The 22,408-nt window shown below is 37.6% G+C and overlaps 1 protein-coding gene across 1 annotated transcript in view; it reads right to left on the bottom strand.

Moving 5' to 3' along the window:
- Window positions 1–22,408, bottom strand: part of LOC306818893 (complement C3-like) — a 28,719-nt gene that overhangs the window by 1,368 nt on the left and 4,943 nt on the right. Inside the window, exons 7-38 of the mRNA XM_079336624.1 lie at window positions 22,074–22,176; window positions 21,871–21,985; window positions 20,453–20,568; window positions 20,173–20,313; window positions 18,517–18,732; window positions 17,831–18,028; window positions 15,756–15,911; window positions 14,749–14,878; window positions 13,808–13,876; window positions 13,284–13,589; window positions 12,029–12,272; window positions 10,687–10,772; window positions 9,969–10,108; window positions 8,940–9,149; window positions 8,576–8,636; window positions 8,036–8,119; window positions 7,745–7,948; window positions 6,770–6,845; window positions 6,229–6,391; window positions 4,606–4,725; window positions 4,343–4,496; window positions 3,964–4,124; window positions 3,167–3,322; window positions 2,915–2,974; window positions 2,723–2,813; window positions 2,363–2,414; window positions 2,139–2,226; window positions 1,422–1,511; window positions 1,173–1,278; window positions 541–630; window positions 364–447; window positions 178–258 (exon numbers count right to left, since the gene is read on the bottom strand). Of these exons, the coding sequence (XP_079192750.1) occupies window positions 178–258; window positions 364–447; window positions 541–630; window positions 1,173–1,278; window positions 1,422–1,511; window positions 2,139–2,226; window positions 2,363–2,414; window positions 2,723–2,813; window positions 2,915–2,974; window positions 3,167–3,322; window positions 3,964–4,124; window positions 4,343–4,496; window positions 4,606–4,725; window positions 6,229–6,391; window positions 6,770–6,845; window positions 7,745–7,948; window positions 8,036–8,119; window positions 8,576–8,636; window positions 8,940–9,149; window positions 9,969–10,108; window positions 10,687–10,772; window positions 12,029–12,272; window positions 13,284–13,589; window positions 13,808–13,876; window positions 14,749–14,878; window positions 15,756–15,911; window positions 17,831–18,028; window positions 18,517–18,732; window positions 20,173–20,313; window positions 20,453–20,568; window positions 21,871–21,985; window positions 22,074–22,176 (4,151 nt within the window). The remainder of the gene's footprint in view (window positions 1–177; window positions 259–363; window positions 448–540; window positions 631–1,172; window positions 1,279–1,421; window positions 1,512–2,138; window positions 2,227–2,362; window positions 2,415–2,722; window positions 2,814–2,914; window positions 2,975–3,166; window positions 3,323–3,963; window positions 4,125–4,342; window positions 4,497–4,605; window positions 4,726–6,228; window positions 6,392–6,769; window positions 6,846–7,744; window positions 7,949–8,035; window positions 8,120–8,575; window positions 8,637–8,939; window positions 9,150–9,968; window positions 10,109–10,686; window positions 10,773–12,028; window positions 12,273–13,283; window positions 13,590–13,807; window positions 13,877–14,748; window positions 14,879–15,755; window positions 15,912–17,830; window positions 18,029–18,516; window positions 18,733–20,172; window positions 20,314–20,452; window positions 20,569–21,870; window positions 21,986–22,073; window positions 22,177–22,408) is intronic.

Genomic DNA, 22,408 nt, shown 5'->3' with positions numbered 1-22,408 from the left:
TCAGTTGATATGTCAGCTTTACACTCATAAGAGCAAATATAAGTTATTTTGATGGCATTAAGTTAAGAGTTATTCATTCATCTTTATTTGATTTAAAAGGACTTCCAGGTTTGTTTAATTAGCTGAACATCCTTGTTTTTTATAATACCTAGGCACACAGCCAATGTTCCAACTCACCCAGCTTGATAACTTGCATGATCTCCATCTCGTATTTGTCGTAGTAACTCTGGCTGAGATTCAGCACCTTCACCTGGAAAACTGAAAAAAAAAAATCAGGAAACATTCAATAATTTTTTATATCGAAGCCTCTGGTTATAACTTCACAAATTATGGTTGCTGTGAATGTGTTACAGTGTATTGTACCGTGGTGTAAACTTTCGCAGGCGAAAGTCTCTCTTTCTTTGTTGGGGAAGTTTTCAGTATCAGTTTTGGAGATACAGCAGTCACCTGGAGATTTGAAGCAAATAACTTAAATAAACTTAAATAACAGAAAACTTGGACACCAATTCCACTTATGTTGCAGACACATTTGTGTTTTACCCTGTGTGCAGCGGCAGACATTGTCCCTGCAGATCTGTGTGAGCTCTTCTCTGTCCTCTTTGGGATTGTAGGTACGACTGCAGCGGTGATCTTTGACACAGACAAAGAGGGAGGGTTTAACACCTGGCTGGCACCATCATACTGAAAGTATACCTGTTATACAGTATGGGAATACTGATATAACAATACTTACAGAGGTAAAACTCTCTCCTAAAAATGTCAGAGTTTAAGGAGATACTTTGCTGTTTCGTTGTTTAGCACAATGAAAACAGAGACTTGTAATTAAATTATACAATTTTAAACTATGATCAGAAATTCTCACCTGCCAGAGCCAGCTCTGCTTGGGGCAAGCGCAGCACTTCGTGCAGATTTGTATGTAAAATGTACTGGGAGTGAAAATATTTTGTTGAATTTATGAATACTGAAGAGATCCTAATTATTTTATTTATTTTATGTTGTTTGTTCTGTTCAACTGTCAGATTGTTTGTGCTTGTTTGGGTCGTGTTAATAATCAAAATCTATTGGTAGTTTAGATGTAGGAAAATGTATAGAGGTGGTTGAAATGATTTCTTTTATCAAACATTTCTCTGTTATGATAAAGTAGTTGTGATGTCTAGGATGTGTTTTCCTACCAGGGTTGTAGTACTCATAGACAGTAACTGAGGAGGGCTGCAGGAGGCCAACTTTGAAGCTCTGCTGAAGTCTGAAGATCAGGATCTCGGGCTCTTTGTGGGACACCTGAGAGGAGGGAAAATAGAGGAAAAAGAGAAACAGTAAAGAAACGTAAATTCACATATAGAAAAACTTTAAGATGATCACTGACATCAGTCAGTCACAGTCCCTCTGGTTGCACATGTAAATGTGACTGGTCTTTTAGTTACCTTGAAAAGGTGTAAAATCAGAGAGCCTCGGTCACTCAGGTTATCAACAATCTTGAAGTTGCTGACGTAACGGTCCACAGAGTTGGACAACTAGACAAACACACATACAGAATCAGTGACTAGTCCCAGCCAAGCAACTTCTCGTCAGAATAATGAATCAGTTATACTTGTGCTGATTGTATCCTAATGCGTTGATAATGGTGTTGCTGAAGTCACATGTACCTTCTGAATAAAGAGCCTATCTGTCAATAAATCCTTATTGTACTCCAGCACTTTAACAATTGCAAATAATTTCTATTCCATAAGACTTACCTTAAAATGATTCAAAACATGTTTCATAATTGGAAATGCCGATTCTAGAATAATGATGTCACTTGCAAACACATTTCTGAATAATCTTCCTCAATAAATGTTGGCTGATGGTAAGCTAAGTGATCAATGAGATCAGAGGCTTCAAAGTACGGAATAAAATTGCAAAAAAAGACTAGTTGTTCATTTTTTTATTAATCTACTCTATTTGTCATCATGTCTGTATCGTTATCGTAAAAATCAATCATTACTGTTAATTATCTTATAAACCAAACCACTTTTAAATAATCATACATTATTTTCAAGTCAAGTTTATTCCAGAGATTTTCTATGAAAAGCCAATAAGTTGCACTTTTTCTCTGTATGCTTTCAGATAACTTCTTAGCACTGATAGTAGAGGCTGATTACCATCTCGAGGTCGGAGTTCTCTGGAGTGAAACCAGTGGGCAGACTGATGTCTAGAACCACCATCCTGACGTCCCTGGGTCCTAAGGCCCTGTGACAAACAAAGAGATCAGCTCAAACAAGGGATACTCTGACATTTAATACATCCTTATAAAGTTATTATAAATATGTCAGTCTATGATTTTCAATGAAAATATTTAAACTTGGAGAAATCTTCTACAAATTACCTCACTTTGATGGTGATCTGGTAGGATTTTTCTACATCTGCGGGTGGCTTTTCTGTTAAGGGGCAGTCACAAATCATCCTTTAAAATACACAGGTGTGATCGTATATCCTGTGTGCAATTCATGAATTCATCAAGTTCTTTATTTTAAAAGCAATTAGCTTAAGCTTATGTTACTTAATTTGTAATTTATGAATAGTTTAATAGACGTTTACTGATAGCCGGATGTTTGCCAACATGGCATCCCTAATTTTATCTCTTTATGGCATTATAAACGAAATCCCCTGAACTAAGAGGACAGAGAACATACACACTGGAGAAAGACATCATACATGTGTAAGACACTGTGAGAAATTGATTTACCGCCTGATTCTTCAATAGTGACGTTAAGCTCAAAGTGCTGACAGGAAAGTTTCCCTTCCACCTCATGCAGCTGGTTGTAATAAGTCACAACCTATAGAAAGAACCACAAGAGAGAAGAATTATTCAGAGCAAAAACCTTATATTAAGATAAGCTTTAAAAGAATTTTTGCAGAAGAATAATTTGTATCTTACCTCCAGTATTCCCTGTCCATTCCCCCGAGCCTCCACTTCCAAATCAAGTTCAGCGGGCAACTACAGAAGCATAGCACAAGGAAACAATCACGTTTTTGATCAAATATAACTGAAGAAATCAAGTGAAACATTTTTTGATGTTGTTGATGAACCAAGTTGTGTTCTTAAACCTGAAATGTCCTCACAACAAAGCTGTTCAGACTACTGAAAAAGTCCCTTTAATTTTAAATTCTGTTTAAATTCTTCCCTTACCCTGGAGGATCGTGCAGCGTAGGAGGTCACAGGGTCAAAGTGGTAACGAATTTCCTTGCGCCCTGTCATCCTGACATCCACATCCAAGCTGAGGTCTCCAGGTGGAGGTTTGTTTATCATGTACTCTGACAGCGCTTGCAGCACTACCATGGTGGACTGGTTGAGGACAAAATTTAAACCACAGACTTCAGCGAGCTTGAACATTTGAATAGAGTGGCACAGGAATGAGTCCTAAAACCCAGAATTGAGTTAGCATTTAGCGCCATGGGTTCCTCACTTAGCGTTAGCTTATTTCTTCTCTCAGCTGCAGTAACACTTCAAATTTCATAAAAGTGGTGTTCATCTGTAAAGATCATCCCGCTGAACCAAACAGCAAAGAATCAGAAATGTGTCTTTTCCACAGAGCTTATCTTCTGCAATGAGCCGCAATCCAATTCAAAAATGCCATGGGCAAATTCTCGTTTGAACCCATGGCGTAGCTACTTCTGGGTTGACTTACAAAAATGCATCGTCACTTTTCCAGTCTATAAGGTCTGCATAAATAATTCTTAAGAGTACAGGTTCTGTGAAGTAGTTATCCCAGTGTTACTGATGTACGAGCTGATAACATTATCATTAACATTGCTATTGTAAATATGTTTTTCAATGAAAGACTTGTGCACTTGCAGCATTTTCTGCATGCATGTGTGTACCTGTTCATAATAGAAATACATAAAAGTAGTCAACTGAGTAGGAAACAAAAATTCGCCTTTGGAGTGTGCAGCTCCCAGCTTAGCTTCCACACTTCCTGCTTTTACCTGGGTTGAGCCAAAACCTCCTCCTCTCCTCCGCTGGCTGTTAAGCCATTTAAACGGTGCTGCTGCTTCCTCCATACGTCCCAACTTGATCAAAGCGAGCAGTGCATAGCCCGTCGCCTCCAGTGAGAACAAGGTGTTCTGAGTGTCGGGCCACTGACCACCTGGAAAGACAGAATGAGCTTCTGGTTCAGGTAATAACACGAGAAATATATGATCATTCATTAAACCTCTCATTGTTTATTTTGACAGGTTCCATTTTCCCAAACCACATTTTATATGTTCACGGTAACTGGAGAAACAGGATGAAAGAAAATGCAGGCTTTGTGTATCTGTGCTCAACAAACAAATATCCCAGGCTGATTATTAGTATTTTAGATACCTTCAGATGCTCTGAGTAGAACTTGGATCTGGTTGAAGGGCTGTGTCTTCCCGAGCAGAGCCAATGCATAGGAAGTAATGGCCACAGTGTACGGCTTTCTTCCCTGCTTCAACAGCCCTTTACTCAGGTAGTCAGCTGTCTTACGGATAACTGCCTGCAGCAGATTTATATGGTGTACAACAGTTTTTAAGTAGAAAAATGAAGCAAAGATAATATGTAGCAGTTTGGGACAATAAATCTTGATTTTTTTTTCACTGACTTACCTCTGTGTTAAAATGTGGATCATTGCAACGGATCCCGGCCTGCTTGGCCTCAGCAAGGGCTATAAGGACGAAGGCTGTCAGGGTTATCTGATGTTCATCACCACGGACGCCTACACCGCCCTGTAGAAACAGTCAGAAAGACATTTTTGTTAAATCTTTAAAAATGTCGAAAAAAGCCATTTTCAGTCAAAGGGGACATATGATGAAAAATCTACTTTTACAGTGTGTAGCTGCTGATGGAAGCAACATGTATTTGGTTCATAATTTTCATGGTTGGTGAAGATAAATAAATACAATGCATAAATAGAAGTTCATATTGTACACAAAATGTGATTAAAAAGTTATGTTTTTTGGTTAATTTATGCAAGTTCATGTACCTTTTATTTTGGTTACAAACCCATGTATATTGAGTGGGGAACATATATTTTGTTCCTGTTGATTGCGTTGTTGGGGGGACAAATTAATAGGTGGCGCATAAAGAAAGCAGCATGGGACGACAAGTGTTTGATGTGGAAGGCGTTAATGGAGTCTCGGATTGAAAGAAACTTTATTCCCTTGGAGTTTATGAGGCCAATGAGGTATGATTATTTCTGATATGTATGTGAAATCAATGTGTTTTCTTTTTGGATGTCAGACTAATTGTAAGTTCTGTTTGCTTATTTTATTAGTTCTGACGGCATTATTTGGCACTGTTTTGGCATCGTTGGTAACGTGAAGAAGACGTGGCTAAATAAATGTCTGTGAGCAAAAACGAACGACTTGAGCCTTGATTAAGACCTCGGAGGGAGTAACACAGTGTTTTTGGGTTACTTAAGTATCTACTGACCCACAACATGTGAAATAAAGCCATCCAGTCCTTTGTTTTTGGTCTGCATACAACTTAGAGAAAAATGCTCAGTGTATGATTTGCTCTGATTGTGACATTACAGTGGGATTCTGGTAAAAAAACAAAAAAAAAAACAACAACCCTCCCCTCCTCCTGTGTTGTATCCAGCAGCCATCTTTTTCCCAGGGGGCATGCTGACAAGTTGCCACGACAGCTCGTCGACACACCTTGCGGACAAGAGGGGCAGGCGGAGGGGGGGCTCATTGCATTTAAAGAGACGCCACACTCACCAACAACGGAGCGTTCTGAGAGAGCTAGTTTATACAGGGTCACAAACCTCCTCCGGTGATTGATTCGTGTTATATTTGAACCAAAGCACAGCAGAGAAGTTTCATTCAGACCACAGGGGACGGTTTAAAAAGGTGGAAAAAGGGTGTCTTTTTTAAAGATTTGGTTTGAGGAAATATGTTTATTTTTGCGGTGAATGTTTCTTTAAACCCAAATAACACATTCTCTCTTACTTTTACATTAAATATGTAAAATCAATTCATGCTGCCAGAATACCTGAAGAGGAATTGAGCATATAATAAAGAGTCACGGTGCTGTTGTACACATTATCTACACTAATGTAAAGCCTCATGTTCAAAGGGATGACTAAGTTGGAAATGACATGATGTTTTGTTTGATGAGGAAGATTTACAGTTTCATACAGACATTCAATAGGAACAAGAAAGAAGGGAAGATGAGAGGTAAGCTAATTTAACAACATGTTGTCATGGTGTGAATGTGTGTCTCACAGTCATGGTGGTGCTGTAAACGGGGTTGTCTTCTCTGAAGTTCCCTATCAAACGTTGGTGTTTATTCTTCAACAGGTAGAGCAGAGGTTCACACACTTGCTTCTCGTTGATGCCAATGATGGAGTGAGCCATGGAGAAAACTTTAACAACATATGCTGTGATCCTGTCATATAGGGGAATTATGATTAGTCTACATTTAACCACTTCTGAACAGATGTTATTTAACTTATACTACCTATCCCTCAGATAAAATATCAAAGAAGTATTTTAACATACTGTATACTGACTTCTCAATGGATTTCCTAAACCATTTTATTGAATAAAAATCACTAGTTGTGGTTGCATGCATTCAAACCTCCAAAATATGACACTAGAACCAGTAGCATCAGATATCATTATACCTCATGTATGTTAGTTTCGCAGAGGATACAATTTCACCACTAAAGAGTGAATTATGCCTGCCTGCAAGACCAGAGAATTAGCTTATGAGTTCTTTACAGCTGATGAAGGTACAGTATTTAAAGTCCAATTCTGACAATACCATGTGCTTGCACCTTCCCTCCTGTAGGGGGGGTAAGAGCCATCACTCTTTCTGTAGGCCAGTTGGTTCTCGTAGCCTGAAAACATAAAACAAAATCGAAAAAGTAAATTATGCAATGTAAAAGAAAAAAAAGTTTACTCAATCAAAGCAAAGCTTGTTCCACAATTCTCTATCCAGCCTTCATCCATCCAGGTGACTCACCATTTGACTGTCCACCACAGCAGCAGTCCTTACATCAACCATCATGAATATCACCCATCCAGGTTTTCATGTATGGTAAATGGTAAAGCTTGTATAGCGCTTTTCTAGTCTGAGTACTCAAAGCACTTTTACACTGAAGGTCAAATGTACCTATTGCTGTCTAAAGTGACCATCAGAAGTAACTACTCCCATTCATACACATTCATGTCCGAAGCAAAAGGAGCAACGTGAAGTCAAGTGTCTTGAGCAAGGACACATTGGACACATTGGACATGTGTTTGCAGGAGCTACTGTGGATGTGACATCCTGCTGGGGATCAAACCCGACTGACTCGACCAACTGAGCCACAGCTGCCAGTTGCATGCAAAACCCATCTAGTCATCTGTATACATAAGTCAAGAAATGCTGTGTTATACATTCATTGATTCATCTATCCCAATGTTTGTTTTCAAATAAGACACTATTTCAAGTCCATCTCCAACACATCCACAATGTAGCCAACATCAAAACATGTACAGTATTTTACTAATCCTCCTAACTATCAATGTCATCACTAACAAATCAGTTATGTCAATAATTGCCCATGCATAAATTAATTAATGTGTACCAACCGGAAAAATAAAATAAATCCAAGTACTATACACAGCAGGTAAAATAGTTTCATTGTTTATTTTGCTGTTGTTTCTAAATGGTTGTCACACACCTTTTTTTCTTCATTTTAAAAATATTCTTCCACTAATCAAAGTAATCATCACTTCTTTCCATCTCTCTTACCTCTCCTAATGTATCGGATAGCCTCTGCCTTACGCTGTACCCCGAGACTTTCCCAGTCATTTGTTCTCTCCAGGTAGAGAGTGGCGATGAGCGGCAGAGTCATGCTCGCCAAGTTCTGCTCCACACAGCCCCCAGGCATCTGGATCAGAGAAGCCAGAGAGTCCTCACTGATGGAGTTATCAATGCTGTCTGCCAAAATATTCCCTGGAGAGGAAAGTAAAGGAGGAATTACATAATCTGTTCTCTGCGTTTAATGTTTGATTATTTTTCATCACCCTTTGACTGACTGACCTCTGACATTGATGAAAGTCTCTGGTACAGAATTTGGGACAACTGACTCCAGTTTGAGCTTTTTCACATGAATTGTCTGTGTTCCTGTTGTTCATGGAAACAAAGCAATAGTTAAGCTTCTAGCCAAAACCTGAGAAGAATTGATCATTACAAAGAAACAGTACCGGTATATTTGAGCCAACAACAACTAGAAATGAAACCTTAAGGGACCAGAATAATAAATAAAATACTAACTCTGCTTAGAAATGTCCCCTATCTGTTTGATTTAGAACAAGCTTTTGGGTAACACTCTCATTCATATACTATGGAGAACCTTTGAAATGGAAATGTATCAGTATGTATATTCCTTAACTTGAAAGAAGTATACATTTTGTATTGCTGACTATAAGTTATCAGCTTGCAAGTGTTTGAGTCCTAAGATACATTCTGCTGAATAAACTCCCCTCTGATTTGAGCTTCGATCAAAACCATTAAATCCAATACATTCAGTATTAACAAGTAGTTGAGAAGAGATAATAAGGTATCATGTTATTATTCTACCTCCCTCAGCAGACGGGTTCAGCACAGCACTCCAAACTTCAGTCTTCTGCACTCCATCCATCTGTTAGAGTTAACGAGATATTTCAGAAGCTGACCTTCATTTCATAAATATATGTTTTATTTTCCACAACATCTAAATGCCTAATTTCTTTTACTTTTAAATTTGACTTTACTGTATTTTTTTTCCCCGTCTGTAATAAAATCTTTTTCAGAGGTGTGTTAGAAATAAAATTACTGCCATATTCAAATAATCCAGTTTTTCAACTGTATTGTTTTAGCAGTGGACTGCAGACTTTAAGGGCTCCTGTTTACATAACAACCATCATTATAACTCCAATAAACATAATCCACAAGAGTCACTCACCACCACCCGTAGAAGCTTCTGTATACGGTCTCCTCCCGTCATGTCTCTGCCAACCACCATCACTTCCAGAGGAAGCTTCCCCACCACCAGTGGAACAATGGTGTAAGGTACCATCACGGAAGAGCCGGGGGCAAGTGTCAGCTCCTGTGTGTGTCTGTCCTTGAAGGCAATGCTGCACATGCCTTCTGTCTTCATCAGCACCACCCTTACCTGAACGGATACAGTCACAACATAATAAAGCTTGATTTCACTCACCTTTATATTGATCTGTAAGGAAGTATTGTGTTGGTTAGTTTTGGTGACACGTGTGGACAAAGTGGTTCCTCTTATCTCTTTTCTGATCTTGTCCTTCACATCTGTAAAAATCTCACCTTGCTTTTTTTTTTTTAAACGGTTACATGAATTCCTCATCGAGAATCCTTGCCTTAAGCTATGTAGTGTAGGTCATAAAAAGACATCAGTTTTATTTCAGTTGATTTCATAACCAGCGGAAAAAAAACTTGGGACACAGAACACGGGAGCTTAAATCACCTTTTTGTTTCATATTATTAGCAGTGCTATAATAGCGACTGGTCTGTGGGTTCATCATTTAGGTCTGCACATGATTTTATCAACTACTTTTAGATGTGCTGCTAATATTCTAGGTCATTCATGATGACAAATCATTCTGACTTTGGATCATCTGACATTTTTGGGCACAACTATGAGGTTGAATATGGTGCTTAAAATATCAAAAATATTGATTGATTGCTACCTAATTTTAATTTCTAATGTACCATGTGTAAATGTGCAGCATCCCACTACAGACACTGCAATGCCTGTCAGATCAATTCTGTAGCAAAACATCTCCCAGGCTTTCTGTTTAGTGCCAACAAGAAAATGTTAGCATGCTTCACATTGTACTTAGCGTACAAGATATCTGCAAACAATAATTTCTGACTTAATAACTTTATCACTTTTTAAGGAAAATGTCCTTTGTATATCCTCAATTCCCCGTTTGGTTAATAAGAAAGCATAAGTTTGTCTTACATGCATCTCATCATAGCCGTAGTTATGGACCACAGCTTTTATCTCAACCTGCTCGTTCCTCGCCACTGAATACGGCAGCCTCAGGTCAACAAAGAAGTCCTTCCGTGCTCTGATGTTATACGGCTCAGCAACACAGAAACCTGCAGGCATTCAAAAAAGTCATTTATAACGGGTCTTCTGTGAATGTGTGCAAGTGAATTACTATTTGTTGTGCAATTGTCATTTGGAGATTAAAATGTCCGACTTAGAGGAATTTAACAATGTGAGGACAAGATGTAGGTCTCTATGCTTTCATAGAAATTCAATTATCAAGCCACTGAAACATTTTCACTGGGGTTTATAGACTGTCTTATTCAAAAGCAGAAGCTTCCATTTCTGTGATTTTGGTGATTTTAGGAGCAAGGGATTGAAATGATGAAGAGAAAACGCACAACAAACAAAACCTTTTCAAAATAATTGACAATTTACATGGATTTATATTGTACCAGCAATTATGGGTAGATTTTTCAACCAATCAGTCAATCTAATAAAAAGTATGAGAAAAATGAAATAGATAGCCTACTGCTCAAGCAGCAAGTGCAGGTTTGATGATTAAAAAAAAAAAATCCAGAACAAACCATGTGTGCTCAAGTCTTGCTGAGAAGCTTTGAAAGCTCTTTAGTCATTGTTTTTGAAAACTTTGACTTCCACCCCCCTCTCCTCCTCCTCCTCCTCCTACCTGTATGAGGTGATGAGCTTACTGCCAGGACTCCCCACTCTGTGATACTGTCAGGTAAGGGGTGGTTCACATTCTTTGTGGCCAACCTGTTGAAAAGATGTGTGTTATTACTAGTGAGAAGGTCATGAACTCTGAAACTGCAACAATTTAAAAAAAGGACACACTATTTACTACTGACTATGCTTATTAGCATGCTAATCAGTATCGCTGATTATTAGTCATAACTAGGCACTTAGTACTTTATTTTACATGGCCATAGTCTATTGTTAAGGCCTTTAACACAAAGTTTTCAGATACCCTCCTGATTAACACTTACAAATTCACAACATTCTGAGCTGTGACTCGACACAGATAAGATCAAACTGTGAACTCATATCCCTGGGTGGATTATTAAGAATTCATTTTGTTACGAGTAAGACCAGGCGGTGAATCTGTGTCCGGTGGGACACAAGACTTTAACAGTCACAGGGACTTTAAAGCAATAAGATTTGTGTGCACACTGAGCTGATTACCTATGGTAGTCATTTATTACAAACAGACCCAAAACAATTTTAAGAACCTATACATCGTTGTGAATAAGCAATACTGGATTTTTTAATGTATCTTTTCTTTCCTCTGTCATAATGCGTTTGATGTCTTGTATAAAGCACTTTGAATTGCCTTGTTGTTGAAATGTGCAATATAAATAAACTTGCCTTGCCTTACAAATAGGAATATTCTTTTTCTACCTTATAAGGGCAAAGAATGTAAATAATAATAATCCATGTTCAACACAAATAACTTACTAACAATAAGCAGAAATGAGGACGGTATTAAGAGCAAACTCTTGAGTTCATGCTTATTAGACTTTGTTAATTAGTCTATTTGCTTAGACTATTTCCATGTAAAACAAGGTACGAATAAGTGCTTAATATAATGACTAATATACATCCAGTGCAATAATTAGCATGTCAAAGGTGATGTAACTTTAAAAAATACTACGTTTGTAGCGAAACCGCATGGACGTGCAATTTCACAATCAACAAGGGCTTACGAAACGAACACACACACACACACACACACACACACACACACACACACACACACACACACACACACACACACACACACACACACACACACACACACACACACACACACACACACACACACAATTTAATACAGGACATGATGCATATTGTTCATTTTTGGCTGTCCTTTGTGATCAAAGCAAACATGAAACAACGGAGGGAATATGAAGTTCTACTTGTTTGTGATGAAACAAAGTAAATGACTTCATGATGTTTCTTGTTATTCACATCATAGAACAAAAAAAGTGACTTGTTCAGACTTTTTCACTCACCCGTCTCTGTCTGTCTGGCTGGGCAGGTCAACTTCCATCCACCAGGACTCGTAGAACTTGAACCGCAGATACACTTGAGTCTCATCCAAATACTCCCAATCTTCCTCTTCATCCTCTTCATACTCCTCAACCTCTTTATACTTCCCAACATCTTCCATCACCACATCTTCTCGTTCCATTGTATTTATTGTGGCCATTTTCCTGTACAATACAGGTGATTCAGGCGGTCCAGGTAATCCAAAATCTATGTAAAAGTATAAATAGGAAGTCTTATTACACCTCTTCCTTTTAAATCACACCTTTTAAATGTCCCACACAGACAATTTCTTACACAATTAAAAGCCTTATTTGTGGACTTGACAAAATAAAAATGTGGAATCTTATACAGGTCTCATACAAAAGGTGATGTGTTTCTCCTCATTGTCCAGTAAAGGTAATACATGAGTCACAAAACTTTGGAAAGCCTATTTTTTCTTTGCACAACGTTTCATATCAAGGCTAACTAGCTTGCTTTTTTTAAAATTTGTTTTGCATGCTCACTTGCATGCAATAAAATAAAAAATGGATGAATTGATTCTGATCAATAGGTATGGTATTATCAGCGAGTCAGTATCCCTTTTTTGTGATTAGCTAAACTAGTAGGTCAGTACAGTAGCCTAAAACCATATTTAGCATATGAATCAATCTTTATCAATCAATTATTTATTTCTATAGCATCAATTCATAACAAGTGTCATCTTAAGACACTTTACAAAAAGCAGGTAAAGGACCTTAGGCTACTCTTTGTCTGTTAACATATCTACTATATCTATTGTAACAGCTAGCATTTTAACCCATTTGAAAATGTGAATATGTTGTTTGTTGTGGTCAAAGGTAAACGTTTGTGTGTTCACATGTTTCTTGGTCGATTGTTGCTTGTTCTGTGTTTTTGATCTTTTCATTCATACTACTTTGGAGGCAGCGTTCAGGTCCGAGAAAACATGTCCTAAAGGGAAAATGATGCCAGTAGTATTATATTATGTAATTGCATATCTTAAAATATTGCATCGTGTCGTATCGTATTGTATTGTTTCTTCTCATATATTATAGTATGGTATTGTATGGAAGGTAATAATTTCGCACAGCTATGTATCCTATCTTTAATAAACGCAGAGTAACACTTAAACTGGGTAACATCAAAACACTTCACCTCAAAGTAAAATGTGAAGTTTTAACACTTGCTGTTGCTCTGTAAGGACAGGGGTGCAGTAATTACCAATTTTCATTTTTGAGTAGGGTACTAGTCTTTGAGACAGATCTCTTCCAAAAGGAACAGCTTGAAAAAGAGGACGTCTGGTGGTGGTGGTGGTAGGAGGAGCTGTGGTCATGGGTGGTGGGGTGGTTGGAATCTCGGTGTTAAACTCCTCGTTTCTGTATGTGGCACAGCAGTATCGGAAGGCACGGATACACTCCCAGCCCTCTGTGATGTAAAAGGAACGCCTCGTGCAGGAGTAAGGCATGGGGATCTCCCTGAGGCCGTCCCTACAGCAGCGACTCGTCAGTTTCTCCTTGTAATAATTCTCTGGAGGCAGAAGGAGTGCAGGAGAGGGAACAAACAGAGAGCATTCAGTTCTAATAATAATGATCAATATCAGCAATACGATAGCAATGTGTAAAGTTACATTTTACTTTGGGAGTGTCAAACCACAAATGCTGCTCTGTTTAGCATCTATTAGGAAGATTACACTATACTGAATTCATCATTTCTTAACAAACCACTAATGATAAGAGGACACTCACCCAGCTGGGCTTTACGTTTCAGCAGTTCAGCAGAGCGCCTCCTTCTGGTTCTTCCAGGGCACTGCAGTGCTATAAGGGGAGGATCAAAACATAAATCTTCTTCCCAGCATTTGTTGCTAATTTGGGTGTCACCCGCTTCTTAAGCCATTGCATGCCTATATTATCCTATATACTGGTTGCCACATTTGCTTTGGGCCTTTGTTACATGGATGCTTGTGAGCCAGTCCTGTAGCTTATCAGCTTGAAGTTGATTCGAATCCGAGTTTCACCTCAGAGCATCAGATGATGCTGATTGTCAATACACAGCACTGTAATATAAATATTTGAATGGGTAGGTGTGACTTAGTGTAAAAGCGCTTTGGTTAGTGTGATGACGCAAAGAAAGCTATACAAGCTCAAATCTATTTACCATAACACCAACCATTTTGTGTGCTCGTAAACTAGATGTGAAATGATAGAAACTGTTCCAAATGTTTTTACTAGATAATAATAATAATAATAATAATGATAATAATAATAATGATAATAATAATAATAATAATAATGATAATAATAATAATAATAATAATGATAATAATAATGATAATAATAATAATAACAATGATCATAATAATAATAACAACAATAATAATAATAATAATAATAATAATAATAATAATAATAATAATAATAATAATAATAATAATACATTTTATTTGAGGGTGCTTTTCAAAAAACCCAAGGACACCTTACATGCAAGGTTTTAACAAGACAATAAAAAATAAAAAGTTAAAAAGAAGACATTGAAAGATTTACATAACAATAAAAACAGTTTTACAGTGTTTTACACAGCAGTTTCAGTACATATTGTTATTTAGAACCTTTCAAGAGCAGATGTCACAAAGTGCTTAACATTAAAAAAATAATTTAAAAAAAGAGCTTAAATACATTAAATGGAGGACCTTGTCTGGTTTGGGTTTTGAATCCTGTGCTGGAGGAGAAGAGCAGCCCTGCATCTGAAAACACTGCCCTGGCATCCCTGCCTCCCCCGTGGGTGCAGCCAATGTCTCTGTGCTCCACCAAATCCCAGAGCTGAGAAGAAGGAGAACGCAATCATTATTCAGCTAAAAAAGGTACCCATGAAAATAACTGATTTCACAATACATATTAAAGAAAAAAAACATCTGAAAGGTCATATGTCGTCTCTGCATTGCTCATAAAAAGTGTCATATTCGGCAAACTCTGAATTTGAACCTCCTGCTTTTTTTTTTTGCGGGTGTGACAAAAAACACTTAAAGGTAATCCTGAAAATACTTTTCTTGCAGCTGCAATAAAACCTAGTCTAAGCTATTCATTAAGCCCAAAAAAAAATCCTCTCTTGTTATGACTTGATCCATTTTGATACAAACATGTTACAATATGTTAATTTTAATTTATTTCAGTGTTGTATAAATGCTCTTTAAATTTCTATCATTATATTAGCTTTTTGTAAAAAGCCCCTGCACAAACCGAGTCTATGTTCAAATGTGACATCTTTAACAAATGACAGTTGTCAATAAACATTGAACAGTTCAGACTAAACATTTTGATCTAGAGGACACGTTCAATCTCTCAGCTTTATTGAACCCAGTCTCACAGTTTTGCGTACAAATAACACAACATTGAAAAGTCGTGCCATGCATATGCCAAATTGTAATTTTGCGTGCATATGATACGCCAATCCCTAACTTTCATCAGGAGGAGTCAAAGGGTTACCCATAGACAACTATTCTAACCTCTCCCAATCACTTTTCCTAACCTTAACCAGTCAGTATGTGTTGCAAGGCATATCATATGCACGGCACGACATTTCAATGTCCTGTTATTTGTATGCAGATTGACAAGACTCAGTTGGCTTTATGCTATTTCATATATTGTAATAATGTTTAAGTAACAGGGCTCAATGGAAGTCAAACACATGGACACACACCTTCTTCTGTGTCAGTCTGTCCTTGTTGAGCAGAAACACAGCGTTGTCCACTGCCACCATGCTAACTTTTGCCCCTGGATCTCCTCTGACCTGAAAACTTAATGTCTTTCCAGGTCTGTAGTCTCGATGTATGCCGTCCACTGGCCCCACACTCAGCTGTGACCGAGAAAGAATCATGAGTATATACAAGGGTAAAAAGACCGGAAAAACAGTATGAGTAAAAAATTTAAAATCGCAGAAATCATATTCAAACATTTGAGCCCATTATAAATAATTTGAAATATTTTACAAGGCAGAGTTAAATCAAAAAGAGTCTTTGTTTCTTTATAGTTAAATTTCAACATCTTTACACAATACTTAAAAAATGTGTGGAATATATATATATATTATATATATAAAAAGTCTAAGAAATTGATTTATTTCACAAATCAAGTGCACCCATAATCAACAACTACCGACTGTGTTAACCTATTGTAGTGCCTTTTCCTGTAGACATGCGTATCTATATTGTCATCATCATTATTGCGTGGTCACAAGACAGCACCTGTTGCTCAGTAAACTCTATGTCTTAATAAACTTCAATCTAGTGAATACAGTGTGTACAGCACATTATAAACTGTTAGCATAATCCACTGTGGTAAAGAAATGTAACCTGCACCTGTTGTGCATGCAATGAGCTGAGAGCCCAAAGCTCTGCCTGTAGATGCAGAGGCCAAGATAACAGCAGCTCATCCTGTACAGTACCAGCTCTGTAAGCATGAGCAGCAAGTGCATAAGATGACAGCTAGGCTTAAGGTACCAAAGACCCCGATTAGGACAGTGCAGACAGAGAAAAGATAAGACTGTGATTAAGAAAAACAAATAAATCTGATGGACTGGATCGAGTTCAAAATGGGCATAAACAGGCACCACAGGAAAAGACTGCCTCGAGGAGGGTCGAATAAAATAACATGTTTGACCACCAATAACAATCATGCCAACCGCTGAGACAAAGTAAAAAAGGTGTAGAGAAGTTTTTCTCAACGCCTCAATCAAAAGGTATAAAAATGGATGTTTTTGATGTTTGTATCAGTTCCTTCAGCTGAGGATTTCACTGCCTTTGGATTCTATAAAGATAAATAAAGCTTGTCTGATCACAGATGTTGCTGTCTTCTGGTCCTGACTTTGAGGAACACTCTGCAAACTTTGAAGACTCTGATTCTACCTAAATGACAAACTCAGACTCAGAGCAGAAAAAATGTTGGGTGAATATTGGAGTCCCGGCTTAGGCTCTTGGGGCCCATGCCTGGGTATGGGTCTCTCCAAATTTGACACTACATCATGCCGCACGGAAAAGTTTATTACTTAAATGGATTTTTACAAAAGCCACCAACCCTTTCAGACTGGCACAATGTTATATTTAACCTGCTTCCTTTTGGAGTATTGTGTGTTGGAGCCATGAGGTTTATTCAAAGTATTTGTAAGGCTGTTGTGTTTTGGTGTTTTTGGGTTATTGGTATATCATTTGTTGTGGGATCATATGAAGTAAGAGGGTTGCGGGTCACATGGGTATGGGCGGAGGTGTTAAATTGATTTGAAAACTCAACTGTTTTATTCTTGTGGGAAGAGAGAGGGTGAGCTGGATCGCTGTATTTCTTGTTGACTGCTATTGTTTGTACATCACTGTGATTATGAGTTAAGGTACTTTATCATAAATTGATGATCTTTTTTTCGTTAATTAAAAGTCAAACTTAATTTACATTTACATTCACAGTATTTTTTTGGGACAGCATGTCTGATAAGCTATTAGGCCCAATCTTAGCCTTTCATTGACGTAACCTTTCCGCATAGTTGCTACACTCTGTTGTGTCTTTTATACAAGTCTGTAATGTGTTGATGGGGTGGGAGGTTGTTAAGGGGCAAATGTGTTTATCTATGTAATACATATGATTACGATGAAGATGTGATGTTTTATTGTTCATAAAGATCTTTAAAAAGACTAAAAGAAACTGGTGAATCCTAAATTTCAAGAAAACAAAAGAAAGATAACAAAATAGATCAGGAAAGCCACTAAGACTGAGCTGATGTTCACCCACCTTTCCAACGCAGGAATCTACCACATCCACCCAGACGGAGTCAGGGACCACTTCCTCTTGCCCTGTCCAGATGTAGTAGAATGCCACAAAACGAAACGAGGGCAACATCTCCGGTGTAACCGTCAGTCCAATACTGGTGATCAACTGACCGGTCACACTCACACGCTCAGCTACGATGATTTTACCTTTATTCACCACCTGAGATGGATTAGGAACAAAGTCACGTAAATATTGTTGCATTTCAACTTTGCACTGGTCAACCCAAAGGTCTTGCTTGTTTTTAAACTGCCTTGTACCTGCGTGTATCACTGATCATCTTTCATGTCATGTTCCTGCCTGAACACAAAGGTCCTCCAATGCTCTCTTTTTAAATGTACTTCATGTGTTCCACACAAGCGTGGGCAATAAAATGTTTTGTTTGCTATGCCCCAAAACATTGGATGCTGTTGTTTATGAAAGTTGGTATATAAATAAATCTAAGTTGAGGAAAGAATGTGATAGCTGCTTTTGTGTTTCTTTTGACACTGTTGGACTGTTATCGTCCATAAAAAATGTGTGTAATCGATAATTAGTGAAAATAACTGTGTATACAATAGAGATTGCTTTTCTCATTTACTTAGTACGGTATTTTGTTTATTATTATTATTTATTTATTAACAGTGTGTGTGTATTGGAAACATGCTCACCAGGTATGTAACATGTTGAATGAGATCCCTGTTGGTCTGCGCTGCTGTAATGACACTCAGCTTCACAGACAGCGTTTCTCCTACAGACACCTTGTTTTTCCCTGTGGAGATGTACAGGTAGTTCTGTTGGCGATGGTTCAGGCTGACATATGAAAAGATTGATTCCTGATGTCTGGCCTGCTGCTCTGGTCTCAGATCAGCCTGAGTGGTCTCAGCCTGGGGAAAAACAGAAAAGATAGTTATCTATAAATTATATATTCTTTTCTTGAAAATCAGAAAGGAGGTAACATTACTGCAGAAGGCCCAAAAACAGCATAAAAAACCCATTTTAAAATCAAGAAGGTAATAACTGAGAGACAATGGTTATTACATGTTTGAGGGACAAATAAAAAGCGTGCAAATTACTATCCAACATCATGCTAACATTCATGCTTTTGAAACTTTGTCCTTTAAATGTTTGTAATTGATCCAAAATGTTGTTTTGTACTGTAAGGAAGTGCTGCAATTATCATGTGAATAATTCATATTTAGATTAACAATTGCTTTTTAAGCAATGCCCAGAAATTAAATTAGTGGTGCCTTGAACCTGAAAAATCAATTAAAGAAACAAAATATATGCCAACAGCTGATTGTGGAACAACATGCTGTAAGCAGAGAATTAGATTAGATTGTGTTTTATCCCCAACTAAGGTAACAAAAAGCCTGATGAGACTACAAGACAGGGCTTTTCTTGTCATATTTGCCTTCAACCAAAGAGGTAGACTGCATTTTTTAAATCTTAGGTGGTATCTCTAAGCAGCTCTATGTTCTATTTAGTTTAGAATAACCCTTCATTTCCCTGTATGAAAAACATTTCCACTGATAATCTTCTGGGAGAAGGCACTTGATCTGATGCTTCTCAACCCTAAATTGTGCATTGTAAATATGTTGTATATCCTTGTGATTTTGTTTTTTCAAACAATGTAAAGTCCCTACTCAGTGTTTGTTTCCTGGAGGTTAAAAGATGGATTGCCTCTGAGTCTCTCAGTGGTTGTAAGTAAAGGGTAGGGTAATAGCATGCAAAATGAAGTTTGGACTGATAAACAGGTCAAATTTTCAGTACAGTCTCCTTTTCCATATTTCTTTTGTTTGGTATGCACTGTAATGCTGTATTCTGTTTTAGTTTTCTTATCAAAGACAATAAAGACATGGCTAACAGTGAAAAATGAATTATAAAGGAATTTGATCAATTTAGAAGTTCTCAGAGATACCAAATATGTCAAGTTGAACTTTTGGGGGGAAAGCCAAGGGGGACTTCTACCTTTTTTCATCTGAGAGCTACTTGTGATGCAAAGCTCATAATAAATATCTGCTGTTTCGGTGCAGTTATGAGTATATTGGCATCTACAGTTAAGATATTTAGCTCAGACATTAATTTATTTGTTACATTGTGATATTATGTGTGAACATTTTTTTATCACCTATACACTATATGAGGGAAGTCAAGAATATTACTAACTGATAAAAATCCTTTCATTTTTTTCTACAAAGGCATGACATGTATCAGTGATTCTGAGAGGAGGTTAAAACAACAAAAACAACAACAGTTAAATGGTGAAAAAGTAAAATGCATAGATAAAACACATGTTCTGTCAGTCATCGTGCAGTCTTTCTTACAGTGATGGTTTGCTGGCGTGAATTACTCGGCATGTTGATGGTGACTCTGGTGCTGCCGGAGACGATGAGGGGCGTGTCCAACATGTTCAACTTAACAGGAACATTACGAGCCGGGTAACCATCATGGTGGCTGACCTGGATCTGGACAAAAGTGTAGGAAATTCACTGTGATTTCACTTTATATTGACCCTCACAGTTATTGAACAGAAAGAACCATTGGTCAAAATACGAAATGTAAATATTCAGTTTTAGTCCCTGGATGTAAGAGGATGGTCTTTACTGTAAAGTCAAAGGGCAGGCCTGGCTTGAAGTACTTTGGTATGTCTTTGAAGGATAACACAAAGGGAGACTCCACTATTTTAATGCCAGTCTTCTCTGCTTCAACTAGATCACTGCCTGTACAAAAAAAGGCACAATGTTAAAAAGAAGATGAAGACCAATCACAATAAACGTAAACATTGACCTACAGTAGACCATAAACCTAAAGCTCTTATCAGGAGTTTTTTTTAATTTTATTTAATTTTATTTAATTTTTTCATTTTTATTTTCCGGGTAGGACAGTAAACAGAGTCGGAATAAAGTTGAGAGTGTGATCTGATGCAGGGAAAAAAGCCAGAGGTCGTATTTGAATATCAGCCACCCACCTTTCAGATCACTGTGGAATCACAGTTCAGGAGTGACATAAATATATAAATAATGTTTGGAGAACATCCATGAAAATGTTAAAGTGCTCACAGTCCATGTGCAGCCGAGACCAGGTAATGATTGGAAATGGAAATGCGTGGTGTGGAGTTTGGCCTGCTTCAGCTCTATTAAACTGTTTTCTTAAGCAGTGAGATGAAGTGATAAGGACCTTACAGGTCTCGTTAGAAGCTCTTAAGTGGATGTTATATGACTTAGAGTCAAACCTCTGACTGTAGATGTTTGGCTGATCCTGACAGACATTTCCAGTTATCATTTCTAATAACATTTTTTTTTGTATTTGTATGTTTGGCTGCTGTTTGTTTGTGTTAATTGTGCTGCTGCCTGCCTTTGCCAGGAAACTCTTGATAAAGGGAGTTTTAACCTTAACGAGTTCTTTCTTGGTTAAATAAAGGTTAAATAAAAATGATCTTCAATACAACTTTTAATTCTTTTAAAAGTTTAAAACTTATTGAAAACGGGGTTTTTTTAACAAAAGATCAGCCAAGTATCAATTGAAGTTGTCAGTTAAGTGCCAAAAACATTGGCTAAAAGCTCTGGCAACATAGAACTCTGATCATTTTTGGGATTGATATTGTATTAAAAACAGCATTTTAGTACACAGACTTTCCTACCTATTAAAAAAAATCCTAACTATCTCTGTCACATCTGAGTCACATCTGACTTCAGGCTGGATTCAAAGGTGGAATTTCTGGGATTACACCATCTATCCTGCACAAGGCTAACATAAACAGAGTTCTGATTGTGACATACTGGAAAAGTTCAATGTTGGGGCTAGAGTTCAAAAAGCAAAGCAAATACTTCATTACTGGCAGCAGCACACTACACCGGGTTCAACACAGTTTGTTTTGTAAGGGTTAGGGTAAGGGTTCAATGTAAATGATATTGATTTTAAAGAAAAAACATGTTCAATAATGTTTGACTCATATGTGTACTAATTTGTCATAGGGATGACAATGTGTTTTTCCTGTGTATCTGATAACACAATGTTCTTACCGGACTGAGTGAGTACAGAAGCCTTGACATACACAGACTTCCCCACCAAAGATCTGATGTTTGGGTATACGCTCTTTATCTCCTCCATGCTCAGAGTTACAACTCCTCCATCCAGCTGCAACAAGAACCCGTTTTAGAATTACTTGACATTAGTTCAATCCTTGACAGCAGCTGATGAATTGTGTAAATGAGGAGTAACTTACATCTGAAACCTGCTTTACTGAAGGCAACCTGCGCATCTCATTGTTGATATTCACTCCAAACACAACATAAGCCGTCCCCTGGACCGGCTCCCCATACAGGTACCTAAAACACACACACACACAAACAATAAAAAAATCTTAAATTGACAGTCAACAGCTTTGATCATTTCCCTCTCCTTCTGTTCTCTTTTTTTATCATCATACTTCTTTATGAACAAGGTTTATATTTCCAGTAGTTCCTTCTTGAGCTGCGGTCTCAGACATTTTTGTGACTGGAGGGGCCAGTTCAGGGTTAGGTAATCTATATTACGATTAAACCAAAGACTGAAGAAGAC

Source organism: Symphodus melops, assembly GCF_947650265.1.
Source record: "Symphodus melops genome assembly, chromosome: 2".
NCBI lineage: Eukaryota > Metazoa > Chordata > Actinopteri > Labriformes > Labridae > Symphodus > Symphodus melops.
This window is presented reverse-complemented; position numbering and strand designations above follow the sequence as displayed.